We start from the raw sequence: 27119 nt of genomic DNA, 5'->3' as shown, positions 1-27119 counted from the left end.
CGACATCTAGCATCGTGGCCTGTCGTGAGATACATAACAAGGTGTTAGATGAAAACCAGTTTTGTCGTGGCCCCTGGAGAGGTGTTGGTACATGATACAATGTCAGAAGACTCCATTCAGCGGCTCCATGACATGTCAGGTATTTAGTAACTTGGGAAATTACGTTACAGACCATTAAATGGTCAAGTGCGAGGAATGAGGCCGAGTTCCTGGAGACAGGCAGCAGCTGTTGAAGCCTTGGCCATCTTTTTGTTGTTACTTGCGACGGATGGCTGATAGGAATTCCCATTTATTATCACCTACAATGATATCGAGATTCATTCATTACAAGTTTGATCATGATCAGTTTTTGAAATCAAATGATAAAAGCGATGAATGATTTATTTGTGTTTACTGCTTGTTGACAAGACATACTTTACCTTGAAGAGGAAGTGCTTTTTATGGTCTGGTCCACTTTCATGCACAAGCTGGAAATCTGGTGGCCCCCACCTCCTTTTGTTACATAGCTCCATCAGGGCTGACACAGGGTGTTTACCTACGGAACGAAACCAAACCATGATAACACTTTGTTACTGTGTACTTCTTACTTCATACATTAAGTATACATGTGACCTTGACACATCTAGATTTTTTCGTAACTCAATTATAAAAATCAAAAGTGTGAGATTAAAAAGCTGCCTCCCTTTTGACCTAAGGTTTTGGTTTACCTGAACCTTCCTTTATGGTCAGGTGAGGTCATATTGTTAACTTTAATATTTGATGTGAAATCTCTACACAATAGTATGTCGTACTTACTTGAGAGATCATGCGTGACGATTCCCCCTCCTCCCCCTCCAGCACCCCCACCATGGCCCTTCCCTCCATGGTGGCCTCGTCCTTTCTTGGAATGTTCCTCTTGTGAAGTCAGACCTGGACAGATACATCAGTTAAGGTATAGACATGTGTAACACATCATAACACAACACTCAGCCCTGGACAGATATACCAGTCAAGTTATAGACATGTGTAACACATCACTCAGCCCTGGACAGATATCCCAGTCAAGTTATAGACATGTGTAACTCATCACTCAGCCCTGGACAGATATACCGGTCAAGTTATAGATAGGTGTAACACAACACTCAGCCCTGGACAGATGTACCGGTCAAGTTATAGACATGTGTAACACAACACTCAGCCCCGGTCAAGTTATAGATTATGTTAAACCGGTCAAGTTACCTGGACAGATATACCAGTCAAGTTATAGACATGTGAAACACATCACTCAGCCCTGGACAGATATACCGGTCAAGTTATAGATATGTGTAACACATCACCCAGCCCTGGACAGATATACCGGTCAAGGTATAGACATGTGTAACACAACACTCAGCACCGGTCAAGTTATAGATATGTGTAACAAATCACTCAGCCCTGGACAGATATACCGGTTAAGTTATAGACATGTGTAACACATCACGCAGCCCTGGACAGATGTACACATGTGAAACACATCACTCAGCCCTGGAAAGATATACCGGTCTAGTTATAGATATGTGTAACACATCACCCAGCCCTGGACAGATGTAACTGTCAAGTTATAGACATGTGTACCCCATCACTCAGCCCTGGACAGATGTCCCGGTCAAGTTATAGATATGTGTAACACTTCACTCAGCCCTGGACAGATATACCGGTCAAGCTATAGACATGTGTAACACATCACTCAGTGCTGGACAGATGTACCGGTCAAGTTATAAATATGTGTAACACAACACTCAGCCCTGGACAGATATACAGGTCAAGTTATAGACATGTGTAACACACCACTCAGCCCTGGACAGATATACCGGTCAAGTCATAGACATGTGTAACACATCACTCAGCACTGGACAGATGTACCGGTCAAGTTATAGACATGTATAACACATCACTCAGCCCTGGACAGATTTACCGGTCAAGTTATAAATATGTGTAACACAACACTCAGCCCTGGACAGATGTACCGGTCCAGTTATAGATATGTGTAACACAACACTCAGCCCTGGACAGATGTACCGGTCAAGTTAAAGACATGTGTAACACATCACTCAGCCCGGGACAGAAGTACCGGTCAAGTTATAGATATGTGTAACAAATCACTCAGCCCTGGACAGATATACCGGACAAGTTATACATATGTGTAACACATCACTCAGCCCTGGACAGAAATACCGGTCAAATTATAGATAGGTGTAACACAACACTCAGCCCTGGACAGATCTACTGGTCAAGTTATAGACATGTGAAACACATCACTGACATGTGTAACACATCACTCAGCCCTAGACAGATGTACCGGTCAAGTTATAGACATGTATAACACATCACTCAGCCCTGGACAGATATGCCACTCACGTTATAGACATGTGAAACACATCACTCAGCCCTGGACAGATGTGCCGGTCAAGTTACAGACATGTGTAACATGTCACTCAGCCCTGGACAGATATACCGGCCAAGTTATAGACATGTGTAACACATCACTCAGTCCTGGCCAGATGTACCGGTCAAGTTATAGACATGTGAAACACATCACTGACATGTGTAACACATCACTCAGCCCTGGACATATGTACCGGTCAAGTTATAGACATGTGAAACACATCTCTCAGCCCTGGACAGATGTAACTGTCAAGTTATAGACATGTGTAACACATCAACACATCACTCAGCCCTGGACAGATGTCCCGGTCAAGTTATAGATATGTGTAACAAATCACTCAGCCCTGGACAGATATACCGGACAAGTTATACATATGTGTAACACATCACTCAGCCCTGGACACAGATATACCGGTCAAGTTATAGATAGGTGTAACACAACACTCAGCCCTGGACAGATCTACTGGTCAAGTTATAGACATGTGAAACACATCGCTCAGCCCTGGACAGATATACCGGTCAAGCTATAGACATGTGTAACACATCACTCAGTGCTGGACAGATGTACCGGTCAAGTTATAAATATGTGTAACACAACACTCAGCCCTGGACAGATATACTGGTCAAGTTATAGACATGTGAAACACATCACTCAGCCCTGGACAGATGTAACTGTCAAGTTATAGACATGTGTAACACATCACTCAGCCCTGGACAGATGTACCTGAGACATGTGTAACACATCACTCAGCCCTGGACAGATGTACCTGTCAAGTTATAGACATGTGTAACACATCACTCAGTCCTGGACAGATGTACCGGTCAAGTTATAGACATGTGTAAAACATCACTCAGCACTGAACAGAAATACCGGTCAAGTTATAGACATGTGTAACACATCACTCAGCCCTGGACAGTTGTACCGGTCAAGTTACAGACATGTGCAACATGTCACTCAGCCCTGGACAGATATACCGGTCAAGTTATAGACATGTGTAAATCATCACTCAGCACTGAACAGAAATACCGGTCAAGTTATAGATATGTGTGACAAAACACTCAGCCCTGGACAGATGTACCGGTCAAGTTGCAGACATGTGTAACACATCACTCAGCACTGAACAGAAATACCGGTCAAGTTATAGATATGTGTAACACATCACTCAGCCCTGGACAGATGTACCTGAGACATGTGTAACACATCACTCAGCCCTGGACAGATGTACTGGTCAAGTTATAGATATGTGTGACGAAACACTCAGCCCTGGACAGATGTACCGGTCAAGTTATAGACATGTATAACACATCACTCAGCCCTGGACAGATGTACCCGTCAAGTTATAGACATGTGTAACACATCACTCAACATCACTCAGCCCTGGACAGATGTACTGGTCAAGTTATAGACATGTGTAACACATCACCCAGCCCTGGACAGATATACCGGTCAAGGTATAGACATGTGTAACACAACACTCAGCACCGGTCAAGTTATAGATATGTGTAACACATCACTCAGCCCTGGACAGAGGTACCTGTCAAGTTATAGACATGTGTAACACACCCCCCAGCACTGAACAGATATACCGGTCAAGTTATAGACATGTGTAACGCATCACTCAGTCCTGGACAGATGTACCGGTCAAGTTGTAGACATGTGTAACACATCACTCAGCACTGAACAGATATACCGGTCAAGTTATACACATGTGTAACACATCACTCAGCCCTGGACAGGTGTACCGGTCAAGTTATAGACATGTGTAACATATCACTCAGCCCTGGACAGATGTACCTGTCAAGTTATAGACATGTGTGTTATAGACATGTGTAACACAACACTCAGCCCTGGACAGATATGCCGGTCAAGTTATAGACATGTGTAACACATCACTCAACATCACTCAGCCCTGGACAGATGTACTGGTCAAGTTATAGATATGTGTGACGAAACACTCAGCCCTGGACAGATATACCGGTCAAGTTATACACATGTGTAACACATCACTCAGCCCTGGACAGGTGTACCGGTCAAGTTATAGACATGTGTAACATAACACTCAGCCCTGGACAGATATACCGGTCAAGTTATAGATAGGTGTAACACAACACTCAGCCCTGGACAGATGTACCGGTCACGTTATAGACATGTGTAACACATCACTCAGCCCTGAACAGATATACCGGTCAAGTTATAGACATACATGTGTAACACAACACTCAGCCCTGGACAGATGTACCGGTCACGTTATAGACATGTGTAACACATCACTCAGCCCTGGACAGGTGTACCGGTCAAGTTATAGACATGTGTAACACAACACCCAGCCCTGGACAGATGTACCGGTCAAGTTATAAATATGTGTAACACAACACTCAGCCCTGGACAGATGTACCGGTCAAGTTACAGACATGTGTAACACATCACTCAGCCCTGGACAGATGTACCGGTCAAGTTATAGACATGTGTAACACATCACTCAGCACTGAACAGATATACCGGTCAAGTTATAGACATGTGTAACACAACACTCAGTCCTGGACATATGTACCGGTCAAGTTATAGAAACTGTCAAGTTATAGACATGTGTAACGCATCACTCAGTCCTGGACAGATGTACCGGTCAAGTTGTAGACATGTGTAACATATCACTCAGTCCTGGACAGATGTACCGGTCAAGTTAGGTCAAGTTATAGACATGTGTCACACATCACTCAGCCCTGGACAGATGTACCGGTCAAGTTATAGACATGTGTAACACAAGACTCAGATTTTCTGTCAGGTACAATAATACTTAAGTTATAGAAAATGTAAATGATACATGATGGCTCAAGGTTGATGACAATTGTTGCTAGTTTAATTATGGTTTTATTTTCATTACATTACAATAACAAGTTTTAAAGCAAGACAAACTACGTACATTCAGTCAGAGGCCTTCCAGATTTTCTGAAGTATTACAAATCCACAAAATAGACTTTTAGTCGGGATTGGATGCCTAAGTTATGATGCAGCATATACAAATATATACTATGTGAATGGTATAGAGGCCTACAATTCATCTGGCAAATTTTCAAATGAAAAAGAATGCAACTCCTTAAATTGTAAAGTATTTTGTATTTGATATACAGAGCTGTATAAAAATAGGAGAAATATTAATGCCAAGCAGTGTTTCAAGAGACGTAGCAGGTCCATGCTCTTCACTGATGAATCTGGATTTATAATATTTCGAGCAGATGTCTGTCAATATATGTCCGAGTTTCAAGGTGAGTGTTTCGAGCAGATGTCTGTCAATTTATGTCCGAGTGTCAAGGTTAGTGTTTTGCTAATTCCTGAGTTTGGAGCCGGACTGATATGGGGGTGAATTGTTAAGCAGTACGTGTGGACTGTTCAGAAGTTTAGTTTGGTATGGTGTTGGTGTTGAAGTTCATTACACATACACTTTTCAGAAAAGCTCATCAGGTTCCTTGATTAAGCCTTATCCAAGTTTAAACCAGTTTCCCTGGGACAGTTCCAGGAGTAGGCATACCCCAGGACTACCAAATTTCACTGGTTTCATGTTAATGCATTTCCCCCCTGCCACTTTTTCTAAATGGTTTAGGCACTTTTGCTGAAAATAATGGGGACTGAATTATTGAAACACCACCATGACACAGTGGTTATTACTAAGCCAAGCAATATCTTATTTTTTGTACACTCCATAGCACTGATAGGACATAAAACTAAATCAAAAAAATAAAACCTATCACTGACCTTTGCGGTCAGTCTTTATGTCCAGTTTTAGTGGTTCCAGTGAACCCTCATTGTTCTTTCCAAGGCCGGTTCCCAGCTTCCAGCCCATCTTCTGTAGCAGGGCCATGCCGATACCTCCGCTCACTGGTGCCGCCTTCTGAAACTGGTCCTGTACCAACAGACATACAGATATCAGACATACGCAACATCTAACATAACATACAGTGAATCTTTTACCTACAGTGTACAATACAGAAATACACAGCTCTGCTTAGTATTCAATGCTGTTTTATTTCAATCATTATCTTATCTCTCATACATTTTTTATTTCAGAGGTCAAACGGTCCTCAAGGCAAAAGTCCATTAGAGTAAAAATATTGTGATACAAACTGCTCAACATTTAAGAAAAAAAGTGTAACATTTTCATTAACAAGGGCCTGAAGGCACTCATCTGTTGCCTTTCTTTTCAAAAACATCCTAGCGCTACATTTTAGCAATTTACTGCCTTATATCATGGCTTAAAGTATTTAGTTATTCAAAAGAAACTTTTTTAGTATTTTAACAAATTAGATTTCAGTGACGTTGAATGTGGATCTACATCATTTATGCTTGCAAACTTCGTAGCACTTCCTGCCAGCAAGCTACTCCACATATATTATGCATCTAAGTCTTTAAGTTCTTTTGTTTCATGTTACCTTGAATGTGGTTCAAGGTCAATTATTTTCACAAATCTGCCCATTAAAATGGGAGTTAGGTTTGAAATACTTATCAAACAAGCAGCTGTGGTAGCCATACTGGATTGACCCACAAAATAACAATACATGTACTGGAGTCTGTTCTTAGTACCACGTACAAAATGGTTTACACATAACAGCTGATACTGGCAGACACAAATAAATTACAATAGGTCACTTTAGTCTTTGGCTCATGATCAGGTGACCTAAATATGGTAATACTGATACAATTTTGTTAGCCCAAAGTTCTTTAAAACTTAAGTCACACAAAGTCTAGACTATATATATAACATATATAAGATTATAAAGAAAACATTTGTCCATTGGCCTATCTACTGGTCATAAAGATATACAGCATGCTTTCGAAATGTAGCTACCAGAACTCTATAACAGATTGAATTGAACAAAAGTTAATTACTCATGACACTTTGAATTGTGCTGTCACATCTCCAATACTTTTATATACTTTAACAAAAATCTATAGAATCATTCAAAACTGCATATTTATTATTAATGACTACATCACTACAGTAATTTATTTTCTGTTGAAGGTCATAACACACCAATAATATTAACACTACAGTAATTTATTTTATGTTGAAGGTCATAACACACCAATAATATTAACACTACAGTAATTTATTTTCTGTTGAAGGTCATAGCACACCAATAAAATTAACACTAAAGTAATCAACACCTAAATCCTGGGCACCTGAACGTTCCCCTTCCTGGCTGGGTTATCTGTCCCTGCTGCCTTGACTTACCACATGCTGATCACTGGAGGTGTGTAGTGACACACAAGGCCAAGGTCACACAAATACTGTCTCCTAGTGACACCATCAGTCGTTGCTATGGCGACAGGGATCTGTCGTTTACGGAAGCTGTTGGCCATTAAATGAGAGGTAACATACAAATTGCACCTACTAACTTAGCACACCTGTGTGTGTATCTGTAGGTAAGGTTATCACACATGGTAACAATTTCTTCAGCAGAAATAAAATTTAAGTTAAGCAGATAATTGTAATTTTGGTTTCAGAAAATACCAGTCAAATGTCCCTTACCTGTTATGTCATTAATAATCCAATGTGTTTAACTCACCAGGAAAACCTTGACTACAGAAATAGTAGGTGCAATCTAAGCATGCTTCCAGTCCACAGACATGTATGATAGAAGCAGATATGGATTGTTTTTCACATATCGACAAGAACCTCTATACAGTTTAAGATTTGCCAACATGCCGCTTCAAAATGGACAATAGGTATAATGGGCCAATGTTTCAAAAGTACATTATAATGAATTGTTTGATTTTATCTACATCACTGCTGACCACATCAAGGACATTGCCGATTCTTGATGAGGCTGGGATAAATCTCTCCGAGAATAAGTCTTTCACTGGTTAGACTCTTTCCACCAGAAGTAGCGTCAACATAAGATTTTGAAGTCCTATAATCTTTTCTATATGTAATACCCTCATGAGTATCAGGTACACGAGGTCAGGACATAAATTTTCAATTTACTGCTGCTTCAATTATTTACAATACTGTAATAGCACAGGCAGACAACATATGTTTCTGAAAAGGGTTTTAGTAACTTTTTTCTCTCTTGTTTTTATGAATCCTTGAAGCTGTGTCACTGTAAAATGTAAACTTGTTAAAAAGGCAGAAAACTGAAACTTTCTGTCTTCACTCAGTAACAGGGAACATATCAATAGGTCACATATATCTACACTCAGTAACAGGGAACATATCAATAGGCTACATATATCTACACTCAGTAACAGGGAACATATTAATAGGCCACATATATCTACACTCAGTAACAGGGCACATATTAATAGGCCACATATATCTACAGTCAGTAACAGGGAACATATCAATAGTCCACATATATCTACACTCAGTAACCGGGAACCTCTCTGTAGGTCACATATATCTACACTCAGTAACTGGTAACTGATACGGCGGCCACCGAGATCTACACTCAGTAACAGGGAACATATTAATAGTCCACATATATCTACACTCAGTAACCGGGAACCTCTCTGTAGGTCACATATATCTACACTCAGTAACCGGGAACCTCTCTGTAGGTCACATATATCTACACTCAGTAACCGGGAACATATCAATAGGCCACATATACCTACACTCAGTAACAGGGAACATATCAATAGTCCACATATATCTACACTCAGTAACCGGGAACCTCTCTGTAGGTCACATATATCTACACTCAGTATCAGGGAACATATCAATAGGCCACACATATCTACACTCAGTAACAGGGAACAGATTAATAGGCCACATATATCTACCCTCAGTAACAGGGAACATATCAAGAGGCCACATATATCTACACTCAGGAACAGGGAACATATCAATAGGCTACATATATCCACACTCAGTAACAGGGAACATATTAAGAGGCCACATATATCTACACTCAGTAACAGGAACATATCAATAGGCCACATATATCTACGCTCAGTAACAGGGAACATATCAATACGCCACATATATCTACACTCAGTAACCGGGAACCTCTCTGTAGGTCACATATATCTACACTCAGTATCAGGGAACATATCAATAGGCCACACATACCTACACTCAGTAACAGGGAACATATCAATAGTCCACATATATCTACACTCAGTAACTGGTAACTGATACGGCGGCCACCGAGATCTACACTCAGTAACAGGGAACATATTAATAGTCCACATATATCTACACTCAGTAACCGGGAACCTCTCTGTAGGTCACATATATCTACACTCAGTATCAGGGAACATATCAATAGGCCACACATATCTACACTCAGTAACAGGGAACAGATTAATAGGCCACATATATCTACAGTCAGTAACAGGGAACATATCAATACGCCACATATATCTACACTCAGTAACAGGGAACATATCAATAGGCCACATATAATAAGAGCTTTGCTGAAGATATTACAATGTCATTTCCACTACAGACGGGTGGAATCTAATTAGTTAAATTCCCAACTGTGAGTGTCGTCCGTCCCAGCTTTATCCAACGTTTCCAGTTGTGATGTCGATCCAAACAACTGGATTACAATAAACTTCTGAAACATTACCATACCTATATATTCCAGTCTGAAACGGAGCAATGATAATATCACAATCCCTTACAATTTCACAGGGAAATATTTCAGAACAATAATTTCTTAACATTTAAAATCCAGAAATGTATAACTGCTTCTGTGATACTATGTGTTAATGTTGTTTTCTTATAAACACAGACAAGATGCTGATGTACTGACAAACACAAGTGACTACAGCAATAGAACTGAGTGTACAGAAGCATCTGTCTGAGTGATTAATGTAAGTATGGCCATCAATGTGCCTCAGGTAGTAGTCAGTGATATCCATAGTCAACACCTGCACAGCCAATATTGCTAATCAGGTCCAAAATAGTCATCACCTCCAAATTTAATAAAATTTGTAAATCTTTTACTAAAATTTATCATATTTTTTAGACAAAATCATGATCTTAATGCCAAAGATGAGTCTTTCATTCAAATGTAACAATTCTGATACTTGTGTACATTTGTATAATGAAAAAATACAGTTGCAATTTATAGAAAACAAACAAAGATATATAATATAACCAACACTATGGATATCACATGGACGGTGATTGGAGCACAATGAGGCACAGAGATGTCCACGGCGATGGAGGTTCTGTGTGGAGAGGCGGCCACACAGACAACAGGTGCCTGATAACCTTTAGGATCTGGAAATAGACAGTTATTTCATCATTCAGTTGAGCTTGTACTGCTTTCACTAAAACACTTATAAACTATCTGACGATGGCAAGGCCTCTGAAAGTCTGGTACATGATATCACACAAGGGGACATCACTGGTATCCAGGTTTAATATAGAAATAATAATTGTCATTTGGTATTGGTGATCCTGATCACGACACAAAGGTGAATGAATATACACTTTGTGTCTAAAACACATTTACACACCTCTTCTAACTTTCTAACACAGCTTCACAATTGTTTATATGGAAACAGCATATGATCTCTGAAACCTTTGTCTGCAAAGACCGGTCTTCCATAAACAGCTAAACTTCAGCATTAAAGATGAAAGACATAGCAAACCATTTTAAGGATTTGTTTAGCTGTGATGGTTACTTCAGCTTGTAATTCTAAAGGCAGATTACAAATTAAACAATACAAATTCAATGTTTTTTATCCATCACATACAATCATATGCTGTTTAAAGTACACAGACTATATTTTTAAACCAAAAGATATATTTTCAATACACGTTTTTGACTGAGCTTTTTTGCTTATCCTAATGACTGATGATATCTAGCTTAATTTTGAATGCAAAACAAATTCAACTGAATGATGACATGTAGAATGAATACAATGACAGTCCCATCTTGTCCTACCTTTTTGGCCCAGGCTTGGCGCCTTTTGTCAGGGCCGATCAGCTCTTCAGGGGTAAGGATCTGTGCCCCAGTAGATCCCATGAACTGACCTGGTAACTGTTTGGATGTTGCCCACATACTGGCCTGGAGGGGAAATGGCCAACACATACATATACAACAGACAGGTAGGCTTATATGTAACAGGGAAGTACTTACCACTGACCATTATCCATTAAATCTATTTCTCTGATGACACTATATATATTCCACATTAATTGTTGTCAGCATTTTGCTTTGAATTAATTTAAGGGGTTTGAAATAATGAAATGAACAATGCATTACAATATCCATGGTTTAAGTTGTTCTAAAACAATTATCTCAGATAATGGAGTGAGAATGGCCTGTTATGTGATCAATGATACAGTAGCTTAATCTATCTTTAAACTTAACACAAAGACATAATTTTGTTCAGCAATTGTTTAAACTATTCGTAACAGATAAAGACTGTTCCTTAGGTGTTGTCAGACATACCTTTTTCTGTGCATTAGCTATGTTGCTCAGTGCTGATATATCTTTGGGGTTTTCCTGGAGTTTCCTCACAGCAAGGAGACGTTCGGAGATAATTGTCCCAATGTCCATTGGCTACAAATTAATATGTGCATTGTTTAAAAATGTCTATTAAGCATTAAGTCTGTTAAGAGTTGCTATGAAAGCATACTGCACCCTTCTTTTTACACAATCAGAAGAAATAAAAATAAACACTTTTGCCATAGCCTATTTTCTGAGAATATTCTCTTTCAACACTTGTTAGTCACAAAAAGACTTTAAAGATAATGATTTGTTGCACTTCTTCCTAATATTAAGTATAATAATGTAAGTTCCATCAGGATCAAAGTATTTTCATGCATTCTCCAATTTTCATGAAGATATTTTTTTCTGAAATATTCATAGAACAAATATATTACAATCATTCTAAAACTAATTTGAGGTAAAATTTATCATTTTCCACTGGTACTCCCACTTCCTCCCTCTTTAAAACTCCATACCCACTCCAACCCAGGTCAATAAGAGTCATTCGTAATTATTTCAAAATAAATACAGTTTTTTTTTTTACATGTTTGGAATGACACTTACCACAGTGGTAGGCTCTGTGAACACTCTTTCCTCTGGGGTTGGTGGTGGTGGAGGGTCTGTGGGTGGTGGCGGGGGTACAAACTGAGGGGTGTCTTTGGCAACAGTGGACGTGGGGTTAGAGATGGCTATGGTCAAAGAAGTGGAGAGGGAGGCTGAAAATGATGCTGTGGCTGGTGTACTGGACATCAAGGCTAAAGTGGTGGTGGTGGTCGATGTTTTCTGTACGGGGACCCACTCTGGCTCCTTCAGACGGTGAACACTGCCACTAGACACAGGGAACTGCATCCTCAGCTTGGACTGCTCCGTGATCTTTTCTTTAGGTGTCAGCACGGGCAGGGGTTTGGCATTCTGGTGATAGGACAAGGGCAGTAGTTGTTACACAGACTAAGTCGACATAGCACTTCTGTTGCAGTTAATTTACAGTACCACTACAGATCTGTTCCATTAATGTCAATGTGAAACTACTTCATTGTTCTGTACATTAACACAAAAAGCTGAGGGCCTGAAGATAGCCTTTCTTTTCATAAACATCTTAGCACTTCATTTTACGAACTACTTGACAAATATCATGACTTAACCCTTTCAGTTCTTCAGTAAAATATGAGTCAAGGTAATTTCTTTTCACGAATTTTGCAACAATCCATACAAGGATGCAACAATCCATACAAGGATGCTACAATCCATACAAGGATGCTACAATCCAAATATCATCATCTTAGGTCATTTGGTTGAAGTTGTTTAAGTATTTAAACATCAAAATATTGCACATTCATTGCTGACACGGAGTGACACGGAGTGTGGCTGTTTATTTAAAGATTTTTTGCTGTTGCAAACTTTGTAGACAATGTTGTAAGGGTACCACATAATAAATATCATAAATACCAACAGACTGCTATAAACAGAACAAGAAGGTTTTAAAGACCTGCTATTTTTTTTTACATTTTGAGCATCAACACCACCCACCCCTCTCCCACTTCTGTTAAATCTGTTAGATAAACAGAAATTTGGAATACTTCCAACTTAATTCGTTTCAATGATCAGCCTCGTGACCCCGAAGAAGAAGTGGTTCAAAGAAATCAAATCACAGAAAGACGGCACATTGAAATGGATAGCAACAGGTCACTTGGCCCTTTGGCCAGGCGAGCTTGAAAAAATTCTAACAAACCAAGTTATTAAAGTTGTAGCTAAATATCCATAGAAATTTGAAAGAGCTGAATAAACAACATATTGTGTTAAAGAAATGACACGTTCAAGTGTATTTTATATGTTGTAATTACAACAAAGTATCTGTGCTATACCAAATGTTTTGAACCTGATGGAATGGGTAACTCTTCTATTATCTCCCCTTGATTGTGACCAACTTACTCTGATGTTCATCACAATACTGGCAGAAGGATCTCGCACTTTAAATGGATGGTGGATAAAACTTTCATCCTCATCCTTCTCATCTGCATCGGATTCCTCTTCTGATGAGGACAGAAAGGTTTCTGTACCTCTGTTCTTTTCTTTAGATGATATTCGTTTACAGAAGTCTAAAAAGTACACATAAATTCCAAATAAGAAACTATTAAATGCATTCAGATATTATTTTTAATGTTTTGAGATTTTTTGTTTATCGAGCAAGTCCTTTTTACATAAAGATAATGACATGTGCTTCTGAGACCTTCAGAGCCTGCTGCCATAACAGGAATAGGTGTACTATGTATACTGATATACAGACTGTGATCACCAGTATGTAGTCTCACCTGTGAGCTCATCCACCGACGTGCCTCCAGCCTTGATAGTGGTAAGATCTACAGAAGGACCATGGCCAGACTTCGCCATCGCCAGAACATTCTTACTGAAACACACATGTGAACACAGCTGCATCCCTCATCACTACATTTACTTTCCAATTACACAGTCTTCACATTTGATTGGTAATTACCAATCTGGTTTAGCATTCACCCTGCAATGACTTACAACTTCATCAGCTGTTTTAATACTCTATTCTTTACAATATGCCTTTGAAATTTATTCCAAATCCATATTTTCATAGCTATTTCTCCCTGATTACTGGCATGGCCATTTTACAGGGATTGAGGATATTAGCATTACTGAAATGGCTATTTCCACAGGACTACTTGCATGGCTATTTCCCCAGGACTACTTACATGGGTATTTCCCTAGGACTACTTACATGGCTATTTCCCCAGGACTACTACATGGCTATTTCCCCAGGACTACATATATGGCTATTTCCCCAGGACTACTTACATGGCTATTTCCCCAGGACTACTTACATGGCTATTTCCCCAGGACTACTTACATGGCTATTTCCCCAGGACTACTTACATGGCTATTTCCCCAGGACTACTTACATGGCTATTTCCCCAGGACTACTTACATGGCTATTTCCCCAGGACTACTTACATGGCTATTTCCCCAGGACTACTTACATGGCTATTTCCCCAGGACTACTTACATGGCTATTTCCCCAGGACTACTTACATGGCTATTTCCCCAGGACTACTTACATGGCTATTTCCCCAGGACTACTTACATGGCTATTTCCCCAGGACTACTTACATGGCTATTTCCCCAGGACTACTTACATGGCTATTTCCCCAGGACTACTTACATGGCTATTTCCCCAGGACTACTTACATGGCTATTTCCCCAGGACTACTTACATGGCTATTTCCCCAGGACTACTTACATGGCTATTTCCCCAGGACTACTTACATGGCTATTTCCCCAGGACTACTTACATGGCTATTTCCCCAGGACTACTTACATGGCTATTTCCCCAGGACTACTTACATGGCTATTTCCCCAGGACTACTTACATGGCTATTTCCCCAGGACTACTTACATGGCTATTTCCCCAGGACTACTTACATGGCTATTTCCCCAGGACTACTTACATGGCTATTTCCCCAGGACTACTTACATGGCTATTTCCCCAGGACTACTTACATGGCTATTTCCCCAGGACTACTACATGGCTATTTCCCCAGGACTACCTACATGGCTATTTCCCCAGGACTACTTACATGGCTATTTCCCCGGGACTACTTACATGGCTATTTCCCCAGGACTACTTACATGGCTATTTCCCCAGGACTACTACATGGCTATTTCCCCAGGACTACTTACATGGCTATTTCCCCGGGACTACTTACATGGCTATTTCCCCAGGACTACTTACATGGCTATTTCCCCAGGACTACTACATGGCTATTTCCCCAGGACTACTTACATGGCTATTTCCCCGGGACTACTTACATGGCTATTTCCCCGGGACTACTTACATGGCTATTTCCTGGGACTACTTTCATGGCTATTTCCCCGGGACTACTTACATGGCTATTTCCCCGGGACTACAACATGGCTATTTCCCCAGGACTACTTACATGGCTATTTCCCCGCGACTACTTACATGGCTATTTCCCCGCGACTACTTGCATGGCTATTTTCCCGGGACTACTTACATGGCTATTTCCCCGGGACTACTTACATGGGTATTTCCCCAGGACTACTACATGGCTATTTCCCCAGGACTACTTACATGGGTATTTCCCCAGGACTACTTACATGGGTATTTCCCCAGGACTACTTACATGGCTATTTCCCCAGGACTACTTACATGGCTATCTCCCTTTGATTATTGACTAGGCTTTTCCCCCAGGACTAACTTCATCATAACATGGCTTATCCCCCATGAATACTTACATGGATATTTCCCCATGAATACCAACTTCTGAATATTTACTTAACTATTTTCTTATGAATATTTACTTCACTATTCCCCATGAATATATATATTTACTTCAATATTTCCCCGTGAATATTTACATCTTTGTTTTCCCATTACATGACTATTTCCTGATGAATACTTACATGGCTATTTCTCTTAATTTAGCCTTGTCAATCTTCACACGGAGGTCAGCAGACTTCTCAAGTGACCTACTTCTTGACCTTCTGTCAGGTCGTCCTCGTTCCCTGCATCTGTCTCTTGACCTGTTCCTGGTCCGTTCTCTTGATCTATCCCGAGATCTCTCTGTTGATCTATCCCGAGATCTGCCCCGACCACGATCTCTGTCCTTGGATTTGTTGCGTCCAGTTTCCCTTTAATTTTTAAATACCACATTGAATTTTTAACATTTGCTCTGTACTGATACCATATTAATCCTATCAAATTTAAATCAACAGTGAGTACCAAGACTATAGCTCTGAAGTGTTATTACAATTTTGACATCATAATCATGACGTTGGAGTCCCTAGCTGATACTGGCTAACACATTTATAAGAAACCCTAATTTGAAGATGAAATATGGAATTATTTAATACATCAAATAGTTCAGAGTTATAGCATTATAATTCTGAACTGGACTGCAGACAAATATTCCAAAAATGCTACCATGGGTTGTGCTAATTGTCTGCTACCATGGGTTGTGCTAATTGTCTGCTACCATGGGTTGTGCTAATTGTCTGCTACCATGGGTGGTGCTAATTGTCTGCTACCATGGGTTGTACTAAATGTCTGCTACCATGGGTTGTGCTAATTGTCTGCTACCATGGGTGGTGCTAATTGTCTGCTACCATGGGTTATGCTAATTGTCTGCTACCATGGGTTGTGCTAATTGTCTGCAATCCTGTGCAGAATTATAGGGCTATAGCTCCTGTAAGAATATATATTCATGGAGTATTTGTAAACAATGTATGTGACTGATTTACACAGGAATAAACAAGAGAATTTATACCTCATTAACAAGGAATTGTAGATCTTTATAACTGTTGTGTGTCAAAAATACCTAAACGTATGCTAACAATACAAAAACAAATAAATTACATTTTTGTATACTTGTTTAGATTATTTTGTACATGGGGAAACCAAGGATGAATATCAGTTTATAGAAAGTAAGTTATTGATCAGAAAGAGAAACTATAACCCTGGATGCCCAGTGACTTTGAGGTGTGGGATGCTGGTTGCCTGCAGTCATTATCAGACTTGTAGATGGACCCAGGGATAATCCTGGAGGGGGCCATGGGGCCATTGGCCAAATGTTCCAATTTTCTTTTAATTTTACATAGAATGGCCCCTCTTAATTTGGATATTGACTTAAAATTGATGAAAATGGCCCACTGCTCTCAAATTTGAGGATTTTCCCTGTGGGTCTTTATGAGTCTTTATCAGACTTGGAGATGTACCTGTAGGCATATGCATCAAACCCGTGATCTTCCCATCGTTTTGGTGTCCTTGACCTTGATTTGCGACTCCTTCTGTTGGGAGATCTTGAGCTCTTGTGTTTCTTTGGTGACCTTGACCTTTAAAGCAGGAAACAGTAATAACTAAATAGATATAAACAAGAGATCTCACAGGGGTCCGGTCATCCACCATTAAACCATCTCCAGGAGTTCTATGGAAGTTTTATCTTCTCTGTTCATTTCTCTTATCTGTTGAAATGTCATGTCAACAGTAAGTACATCTTGTGGTAGCTTTTGAGCAAAACTTCATACTACTGTGTTAACATTGTCTAGTATCTAAGTGAGTGTTCTGTTTGACCTATATTTTGGCAGACATTTCTTTACATCATAACAAGCAACTTAAGATTTAAAATGAACAAGAGGCCCAGAGGGCCTGTATCGCTTACCTGGATATCTAAGCAATCATGGCAAAATACTCTCCAAATGAGATCCAAGGGAATATGCCAGACCCCAAGGCCAATCCTTGTAGCATATCTGTATTAGATTTTTCATGCCCAGCAATTTTATGTATGGTTATGGGGTGGGGATCTCAACTGTTTCCAAGCTGTGACTCAAAAACTAGGTCCCTAGGGTTGTGACCAGACCCCAGGATCAATTCTAATATCATGACTGCGTTTGTCTCTTTTTGCCCAGCATTTGTATATATAGTTTTGGGATGGGGATCTCAACCGTTTCAAAGTTATGACCCAGGCGTTAAGTCTGCAAGGGTGGGGCAGACCCTGGGGTCAATTCTAATATCATGACTGCATTCGTCTCTTTTTGCCCAACAATTGTATATTTAGTTTTGAGGTGGGGATCTTAACCATTTCAAAGTTATGACCAAGGGGTTAAGTCTCCCAAGGGTAGGGCAGTCCCCAAGGCCATCCTGGAAGCATATGTACATTAATCTCTTTACACTTAGCAATTGTATATATGGTTATAGAGTGGGGATCTCAACTGTTCCAAGCTGTGACTAAGAAACTAGGTCCCAAGGGGTTCAGTCAGACCCCAGGGTCTATTCTAATATCATGACTGCATTCGTCTCTTTATGCCCAGCATTTGTATACATAGTTTTGGGGTGGGGATCTCGACCGTTTTAAAGTTATGGCCCAGGGACTATGTCCCCAAGGGTGGGGCCAGACCCTAGAGCCAACCTGGAAGCAAATGTGCATTCTTCTTTTTATACTCAGCAATTGTATATATGGTTGGGAACTCAACCATTTCCAAGTCATAAACTTTTTTTGGCCCCACCCCTTAGCCCGGGGGGTCAGCCCAACCATTTGTACAATTTTGAATCCCTGCCTCCCATGAATGCTTCTGACCAAATATGATTGATATCCATGGCAGTTCTACAGAAGAAGTCGTTTATAGCAATATAGCCAAATTCCCCCCTTTTGGCCCTGCCCTCAGCCCCCTGGGGGGGTCAGCCCCACCATTTGTACAATTTTGAATCTCCACCACCTAGGGATGCTTCCAGTCAAATATGGTTGATATCCATATCTTAGTTCTAGAGAAGAAGTCGCTTAAAGCAATATAGCCAAAATGCCCCCTTTTTGCCCCGCCCCACCATTTATACAATTTTGAATCCCCCACCACCTACATTGATACAGTAACCGGCCAGCTACGACATTGATACAAACCTAGAAGGTGATCTGTGCTTCCTTTTAGATTCGTCTCGTTTAGTATCATCTTTTTCATGGTCTTTTGAACTCTTGTGTTTTTTCTTCTTCTTGTGCTTTTTATTTTTCTTCTTTTTCTTCTTTTTAGATTTGGAGGATTTGGTGTCTTTGTCCGAGTTACTTAGTGACCCTGTCTCCGAGACAGCATTGTTTTCCTCGTCATCCTCGCTATCCTCATCATTCGACTCTTGCTTCTCAGAATCATCTTCATTTGAGGATATGACTTCCCCTGAATAAAGTCAATGTAAAATCAACATCTGCAAAACATTTACAAAATTTCACTTATTACATTACAAACCACACCCCACATAAAAAAAAAACATTATTATATTACATATGGGATAATTCTACACGGGAGTCCTATATCTCTCAGTATGTTGATGGCCCTGCTATCATCTTGGTAAAATAACATTTTCTGTCAGAGGTCAAATACATACCGTCTTCTAAGGCCTTTCTTCTTTCAGCTTCTTTTCCAGTCTGCTCACCAGAGGAAATGAACTCGGCACTTACTTGACTGATTTTCAGAGGTATTTGTTTCTTTGCTGGATTTTTTTTACCAAACTGAGCAGCGAGTGCAATGTTTATGTTTGTCTTAACATTTCTGCTTTCCTCTTCCGTCTTCGTTGTATCTGAGACAGGCAGCAGTGTTGGTGTCCCTTCTGTTGCTGATACTAATATTTCCTGGACTTTTGTCATGGAGGATGATGACAAGGATGACTTTAGACTTTCCACATTTGTGGAGACTCCAGAGGATTCAATATTGATCCAACTCTGCTGATCAGATGAAGACTTTGAAATTTTGTCTTTAGACAATTTGGTACTTTTTACACATACAACATTTTCTGCTTTGATCTGTGGTTTAGAAAAGGCTGATTTGTTTTTACATGTATCCTTTTCTTGTTTCTCTTTCATGTCCCATTTTGATCTTTTGCTTTTTGACTCTAATTTTGCTTCCACCAATTTATGTTTTCCTCTGGCTGTTGATTGAGAACACTGTTCCTGTAAACAGACATCCTTCTGTGAAGTATTTTGCGAGATTGTCGTCAACTCGTCATCCAGAAGTCTGTTCATTTCCTCAACGGATGATGCAACCTCCCCAGCCTGACCATCCCTCGACAATCTGTCCTCAGCCTTACCCTGATACTCAGATTCAATCTGTTGCATCTTTGTTGCCAAAAAATCTTTAAACATTTCATCCACAATACTCTGTTCTAAAGGCCCTTCTACATTTCTTTCCTTTTGCATTAAGGAACGTTTGAGCTTAGACAAGCTGTGGTTACTGGAGACTGGATTAGAGCCGTTTGACGAACACTTACTGTCTATCTCCTTCAATGTATTTGAAGAGTTTGATTTCTTATTTAGTTTTTCAGCAATCAACTCTTTGGCTGGCTTTGGTGGGTCTTTTTTTGTAGTTGGGAGAGGGATTTGTGATTCCGCCTTATTGACATCATATCTCACTAACTTAATGGGCTTCCTTGCCTTTGTCTTTGCTGAAGGTGTTGGTGAACCATCAGGCAAAGGAATGGTGTCCATCGTAGGGAGAGGTATTGACCCCAAACCAGCAGTACCTTTCTCCATAGCAGAGGACTCCTCGCTATGTCTCAACACCAATGAAATCCATCTACAGGCAGGGTAAATGGACAAAATGGGACCAACAGAAAGCTTTTCCTTCGATTTCATTCACAGTCCTTCCATTCTGCAAGTACAAAAATATGTACTTAAGAAATATTACACATACAGGTGTCTGCTGTTAAATCTGCTGTTTATTGGCATTTTCAGGCCTAAATATACTGATCATTTGCCTAAACCCTGCACTGAGCCAGAAAAAAAGCCCCTGCTTACAAGTTTTGATTTTTAAATTCCAAAATTATTAGTCAGAAGTACTTGAAGTATTTGATGTTTGATAAAGATCTGCATTCAACAACATTGGAAATGTGTACATGTGACCATGAACATTATATTTATAAGAGCGTTTAATAGGATACCACACTTTTGAAGGATTTAAAACAAATATGACATAAGTGATAAAACCAGTGAATCTAATGGCTTACACTTTTCTATCATACTAAGAGGCTGAGGTGATATTTGACACCCCCTTTTTAACCCAAATAGACCCTATATCTGAAGTCAACAGGTACTGGATCACTGGCACCTATTTAGGCAGATCTAACTCCCTAGTAAAATCTGACAATATCTGTAAAACAATGTGAACATTCATATTTGGTCGCAACTATCTCACGTACCTTAAAAATAAACATGGCTTGATTGAATTCTGAATTCTTCCTTAGACTCTAACTGAACAATAGTTTTATGATTTAGTGACAATTAAAGGCTTCAAACTTATAACATATCACCTTTTCGTACACAATCATATATACAGCGGTTATAGTCATAGTAAAGCTACTAAAGCATAGCAGGCAAACGATGATAATAGATAAGTTTTCAAGATGTAAACATTGATCACATTAGATAGGCAAAATTGCACAAGAAATCGTCTTGTTGCTTTGTCTAGAATTATCTGTTGTGATAATAAGTGTGTACTTAAGCATATTTGATATATTTTACAACGAATTACCTCTATATCTGATATCTTAGTATAAATCTTTAGGTTTCACATTCTGACCGACTGGGCCTCGCCATTTAACCGGAAGTGAGTATAGCACACTAAATGTTAAATCGAACTTATGAAATCCGGATTTTTCCGGGTTCCGCTTTCATGTCTGCATGTGAGAGCATGTACGTACTGTATTTAAATTTTGGAACAATGAAAACAAAACGTTATAAGGTCAATAATTATTGACTTTCCTCAGATTTTTTTACATAATATAATATCTGTTTGATAGCTTAAAACAAGCAAACTTGTCCAGACGTCATTTCTCTAGGTCGTTGTCGTATTTCTCGTTCGTACATGTAGGTTAAGTAGTTTTATTTAAAAAAAAACCACTATTTACATCATAAGTATGTTGTATGTATAAACTTTATTTATTTTACAACAATTATCAGACAAGTTATTTCAACTTATATTGAAAACTCTGGTTAGCCCAGATATTAGCGCGCGGGGGTCTTAATGTGGGAGGAAGCCGGAGTACCCGGCGAAACACCACGTGGTTGGGCAGGTGACCCCCATACCCCGATCGGGGAATCAAACCCCGGCCGCCTTGGTGAAAGACAAGTGCGCTATCCATTGCGCCACCCGAACACCTAATGTCGTATGTAGCGTATATTGAATGTACATGCAGAGGCAATGTTAAACTGGAAAACCCTTGATTTAAAAATAAATTCGTGATTTATTCCACAAAGGAACAATGAAGACTACATCTGTATGTATGAACATGTAAAACCATCATGGCAAATCATTCTAATCATACTTCATTAACATATATGGTGAAGCAGCTGCGGCGGCATCCTCGATAATAAAGGGGTTACGCTCACTTTCGCTCTCTGCACCCCAGGAATCATCCTCGATACTCTAAGGGTTCCGCTCACTTTCGCTCTCTGCACCCCTGGAATATGCCATAGCAAAATCGAAGGCTCAGTGTGCAGCACCTTGAAGATAAGACGAGAAGACTAGTTCGATTCTTTGATGTACATCGAAAGAATCTCGCGGTCGCGTAACGGTAAAATTTGACTGACTATGAAATCGGGTGTGGCTCCTCTATAATCTTCAAAGGACAGGTATCAGCCTAGCGATTAGTCAAAGGACAGGTGTCAGCCTAGCGATTAGTCAAAGGACAGGTATCAGCCTATCGATCAGTCAAAGGACAGGTATCAGCCTAGCGATTAGTCAAAGGACAAGTGTCAGCCTAGCGATTAGTCAAAGGACAGGTGTCAGCCTAGCGATTAGTCAAAGGACAGGTGTCAGCCTAGCGATTAGTCAAAGGACAGGTGTCAGCCTAACGATTAGTCAAAGGACAGGTATCATCCTAGCGATTAGTCAGTTATTTTTACCTGAGACCAATCAAACAGCTATTTGCGTGCCTTCAATTTTGCTATGACATATTCCAGGGGTGCAGAGATTTAGTTTAGTTTAATTTTGTTTTACGTCCTATTAACAGCTAAGGTCATTTAAGGACGTGCCTCCGTGTGTTTAGTTTATGCGTGCTTGCGTGTGTGTATGCAGGAGACAGGGTATGTTGATGTGCTAGCCTCCTTGTGATGGAGCGGGTCTGATACCGACTTTATAGTGCTATCTCACAGAAATGCCATGCCGAAAGCACCAAACACAGCATTCCGCCTGGTCACATTATACTGACAACGGGTGAACCAGTAGTTATCATTTCCCTTAATGCTTAACGTTAAGCAGGGAATAGCAACTACCATTTTTAAAGACGCTGGTATGTCCCGGCCTGGGGACAGAACCCATTGCCTTCCTCACCTGGGCGAACGCTCAACATTCCAACCAAAAGTGTGGTGTCCCTAAGGGGAAAAGGTAGCTAGGTGTAGAAAGAAAAATAAAGATTCCAAATATTGCAATGGGCTCAGCAGATTTATTTTGTTCGCTTTTGTGTCCCCATATAGAGGACACCAAAGAAAATCCCCGATTCTGCAGGGGGTTCGCACATTAGTCGCCTCCTACGATACGTGCAGTGGGTAACAGCAGGTGTATTCCCGATCCCCCACCTGCAGGGGTGGGGTTGGGAGCGAAAGTGAGCGTAACCTCTTGAGTATAGAGGATGTCATGGAATATGTCATAGCAAAATTGAAGGCACACAGACATCTATTTGATTGGTCTCAGGTAAGAAAACCTGACCAATCGCTAGGCTGACACCTGTCCATTGAAGATGACAAAGGAGCAACACCCGATTTCAAAGTCAGTCAATTTTTACCGTTACGCGACCGCGACATGGCTTATGATGTACATCAAAGGATCGAACTAGACTCTTGTCTCATCATTTTTGCTACGAGGCAGAGAGCGAAAATGAGCGTAACTCCCGGAGTAACGCATTCTCAGTATCCAGGGGTTACGCTTACTTCCGCTCTCTACACCCCTGGAATATGTCATAGCAAAATTGAAGGCACGAAGATAGCTGTTTGATTGGTCTTAGGTGAAAAAAACTGACCAATCGCTTGGCCGTTACTTGTCCTTTGAAGATTACAAAGGAGAGACGCCCGACTTTAAAGCCTGTCAATTTTTACCGTTACGTGACCGCGAGATTCATTTGATGTACATCAAAGGAGCGAACTAGTCTTCTTGTCTCATCATTTTTGCTACGACATATTTCAGGGATGCAGAGAGCGAAAGTGAACGTAACTCCTGAATATGGCAAGCCAAGTTGTCATTTATTCATGGAGCAATGTTGATCCAGTACTTAACCAAATTATATAAGATATCTCATATATTATATAAGATATCTTATATATTATATAAGATATCTTATAAACATATGAGATATCTTATAAACATATAAGATATCTTATAAACATATGAGATATCTTATAAACATATAAGATATCTTATTTTAAGTTTATGAGATATCTTATATCTTTTATAAGATATCTTATATACTTTATAAGATATCTTGTAAAAGATATAAGATATCTTATAAAAGATATAAGATATCTCATAAACTTTTCTTTATAAGATATCTTATATCTTTTATAAGATATCTTATATAATATATAAGATATCTTATATCTTTTATAAGATATCTCAATTAATTTTCTTTATAAGATATCTTATATATTATATAAGATATCTCATAAAAGATATAAGATATCTTATAAAGAAAAGTTTATGAGATATCTTATAAAGAACGAGACTCTCGCGAGACCGACAAAGAAGAAATGTTTGAAAATGACTGCTCCCGTTGTACTTAGATCACGAGTCCGATAAACGGGAGCTGTGTAAAACTAGCTTATTTTTCAACAGGAAGTATAACTAACACCAATATAGAATTTTAGTTGATATATTCAAATATTAATTATTATATTTACGCATACATTTTAAAATATTAGTGTTAGGAATCACACATTAATATATTCTAAAATGGCTGGAATAATCCAGAGTTATAAACTTTTCCGAAAGAAACTCGAGTGTTCTAAAGAGCCATTGAGAACTTAGAAAATGTCTGTGAAGTTGCTACATGTTTATTTATTCAAATGACAATTTAGTTTCGTTGGCCTAAAATCCAAAGGTTTAGATATAGTTCTTATTAGTGAGAATCACTGTCATTTATTAATCTGTTGTACGTCATTTTCAACCAGAATGAGACAAATGAAAGTAGTTTGCTGAGGATTTATATTGTGAAGGTGTAATGATGCCAAACTCGGTAAGAGCGCAGAAATATTGTCATAATCAGTCACCACATACTCAAATATAAAGTGAGATTTTAAAATTCATCTTGATTTATGTTATTTTTCGTACACAGCCTCGTTGAAGAATTCTAGTTTGGTTTGATTTGGGGAGGGGGGAGGGGTTTGGTTTATATTATTAATGAGGTCTTGTCTTATAGTTGATGTCAGAAAGCTAAGCTGAGTTAGTTGATTCAACATTTATCATTCACATCACTTGTCTTCTTTGTTGTAAGCAAAATTTATTGATTTCTGCTGATTTTCCTGTGTTATAAATTCATGGTTTAAAGTTTGTGTTCATGTATTTTGTGAGTTAACAGGTAAAGGACATGTACATCTGTTCAGTGTTCTTCCAAACCAATCAAATTAGTTAACCTACCCTCAGTGAGTCGCCCACCCCAAGTAGCTTGTTTAGATTTTGTCCCATTTTTCAAAGACTGTCCTATATGTTAATTTAGACCTGGTGGTATAGAATCTTGCAATCTACCAGATATAAGCAAATCTAAAATACACGAAGAATATTTATAATGAAATACAATTTATTATACCCAGGACATTAACTGCTTATTTTTACATTTGATCTAACTTGACCTCTCTAGGTTAATTTTAAGTCCAAGAAAAAATTCATAATAAAATATATTTATACTATATATGTGTACATATCACTATAGCAAGGTTATTTTATTATATTAAATTAATCTCATCATCTTTATTTATGAAAAGTGACTGGCACTAGATCATAAACTTAGGGAACTTAGATATAATTTCAAAAATGAAGAATGTCTTGTATTTCAGTTCCTTTTCCAAATTAATTTTATCACTCAGGGGAGCATATGGTACAAATAGGACTTTTCCCCCAAAGTTTGAAGCAGATTCCAAGAGAAATATTCAGTTTACTGATACATGTGCTTAACATTTGGGTTCAAGACTCAAAAACTTGTGGATAAGTATTGTATAACTCTTTTTAATAATAACATCTAGGATAGATATTTCAGCCCAAAAACATTTTTTTTTTTGATACAGAACAAATTCTGTTTGAGAATCAACTGTTTTGAACAGTTTTTTTTTTAAATATATAGCACCGACACTCAATCCATATTGATATGAAATATTTGAAATTTGAATATTTCTATAGTGCATAATTCCATAACCTTAAGTCTATAGGGACATGTCAAATACTACCAGGTACTCGTTTATATATACAATGGAAGATATTATATATAATGAATGGGCATCACAGTATATATATATATTTTGCAGCACACTTAATAAGCATGTGACATGTCCCTGTAACCCACATCTAATTATAGGTAAGTAGTGGGATTATTAGTGGAAGCCAATATCAACACATCCAACTAATACAGTACTTTAAAACAAGAGCCCCATGGGCCTAACAGGTCACCTGAGTTGTAATGCAATTGTTATTTGTTGTTGTGATATGTCAAAAATAAAAATTACATATATATATATGTATAGCAGGGAATTTTGCCCCTCACCAGGGAGGAA

The 27119-nt window shown here is 39.1% G+C and overlaps 1 protein-coding gene and 1 long non-coding RNA gene across 4 annotated transcripts; one reads left to right on the top strand and one right to left on the bottom strand.

The window, feature by feature from the left end:
- LOC110455130 (protein SON-like) lies at positions 1-21980 on the bottom strand. Of its 3 annotated transcripts, XM_021505082.1 has the most exons (15): positions 21898-21980; positions 19760-21018; positions 19284-19551; positions 17608-17724; positions 16297-16524; positions 14160-14254; positions 13780-13946; positions 12415-12762; positions 11812-11922; positions 11302-11424; positions 6155-6302; positions 796-909; positions 420-535; positions 148-299; positions 1-84 (listed from the first exon to the last, which is right to left on the bottom strand). In XM_021505082.1, exons 2-14 carry the CDS (start codon positions 21000-21002, stop codon positions 183-185), a joined length of 3195 nt encoding a protein of 1064 aa, XP_021360757.1. In that variant the 5' UTR covers positions 21003-21018; positions 21898-21980; the 3' UTR covers positions 1-84; positions 148-182. The 3 variants fall into 3 exon arrangements, with proteins under 3 accessions (XP_021360757.1, XP_021360763.1, XP_021360771.1); XM_021505088.1 differs by lacking the exons at positions 1-84; positions 148-299; positions 420-535; positions 796-909; positions 6155-6302 and adding exons at positions 7416-7748; positions 10511-10631; XM_021505096.1 differs by lacking the exons at positions 1-84; positions 148-299; positions 420-535; positions 796-909; positions 6155-6302 and adding an exon at positions 7416-7748.
- LOC110455191 lies at positions 6274-8634 on the top strand. Its single transcript, XR_002463429.1, has 2 exons — positions 6274-7418; positions 7471-8634. It is a non-coding gene; the product is annotated as an uncharacterized LOC110455191 (long non-coding RNA).
- Positions 21981-27119: the final 5139 nt, after the last annotated feature.

The sequence above is a fragment of the Mizuhopecten yessoensis genome, unplaced genomic scaffold, assembly GCF_002113885.1.
Source record: "Mizuhopecten yessoensis strain PY_sf001 unplaced genomic scaffold, ASM211388v2 scaffold921, whole genome shotgun sequence".
NCBI classification, from domain to species: Eukaryota; Metazoa; Mollusca; class Bivalvia; order Pectinida; family Pectinidae; genus Mizuhopecten; species Mizuhopecten yessoensis.
The sequence above is the reverse complement of the archived record's forward strand: the minus strand, read 5'-3'. Positions and strand labels throughout refer to the sequence as shown.

Coding starts and splice junctions, on each gene's coding strand:
- LOC110455130 (XM_021505082.1), bottom strand. CDS start 21,002: ATGAAATCGAAGGAAAAGCTTTCTGTTGGTCCCATTTTGTCCATTTAC. Junction 12,763..13,779: donor GTATTGTGATGAACATCAGA/GTAAGTTGGTCA, acceptor TCCTATCACCAG/AATGCCAAACCCCTGCCCGT. Junction 300..419: donor AAAAGCACTTCCTCTTCAAG/GTAAAGTATGTC, acceptor ATATCATTGTAG/GTGATAATAAATGGGAATTC.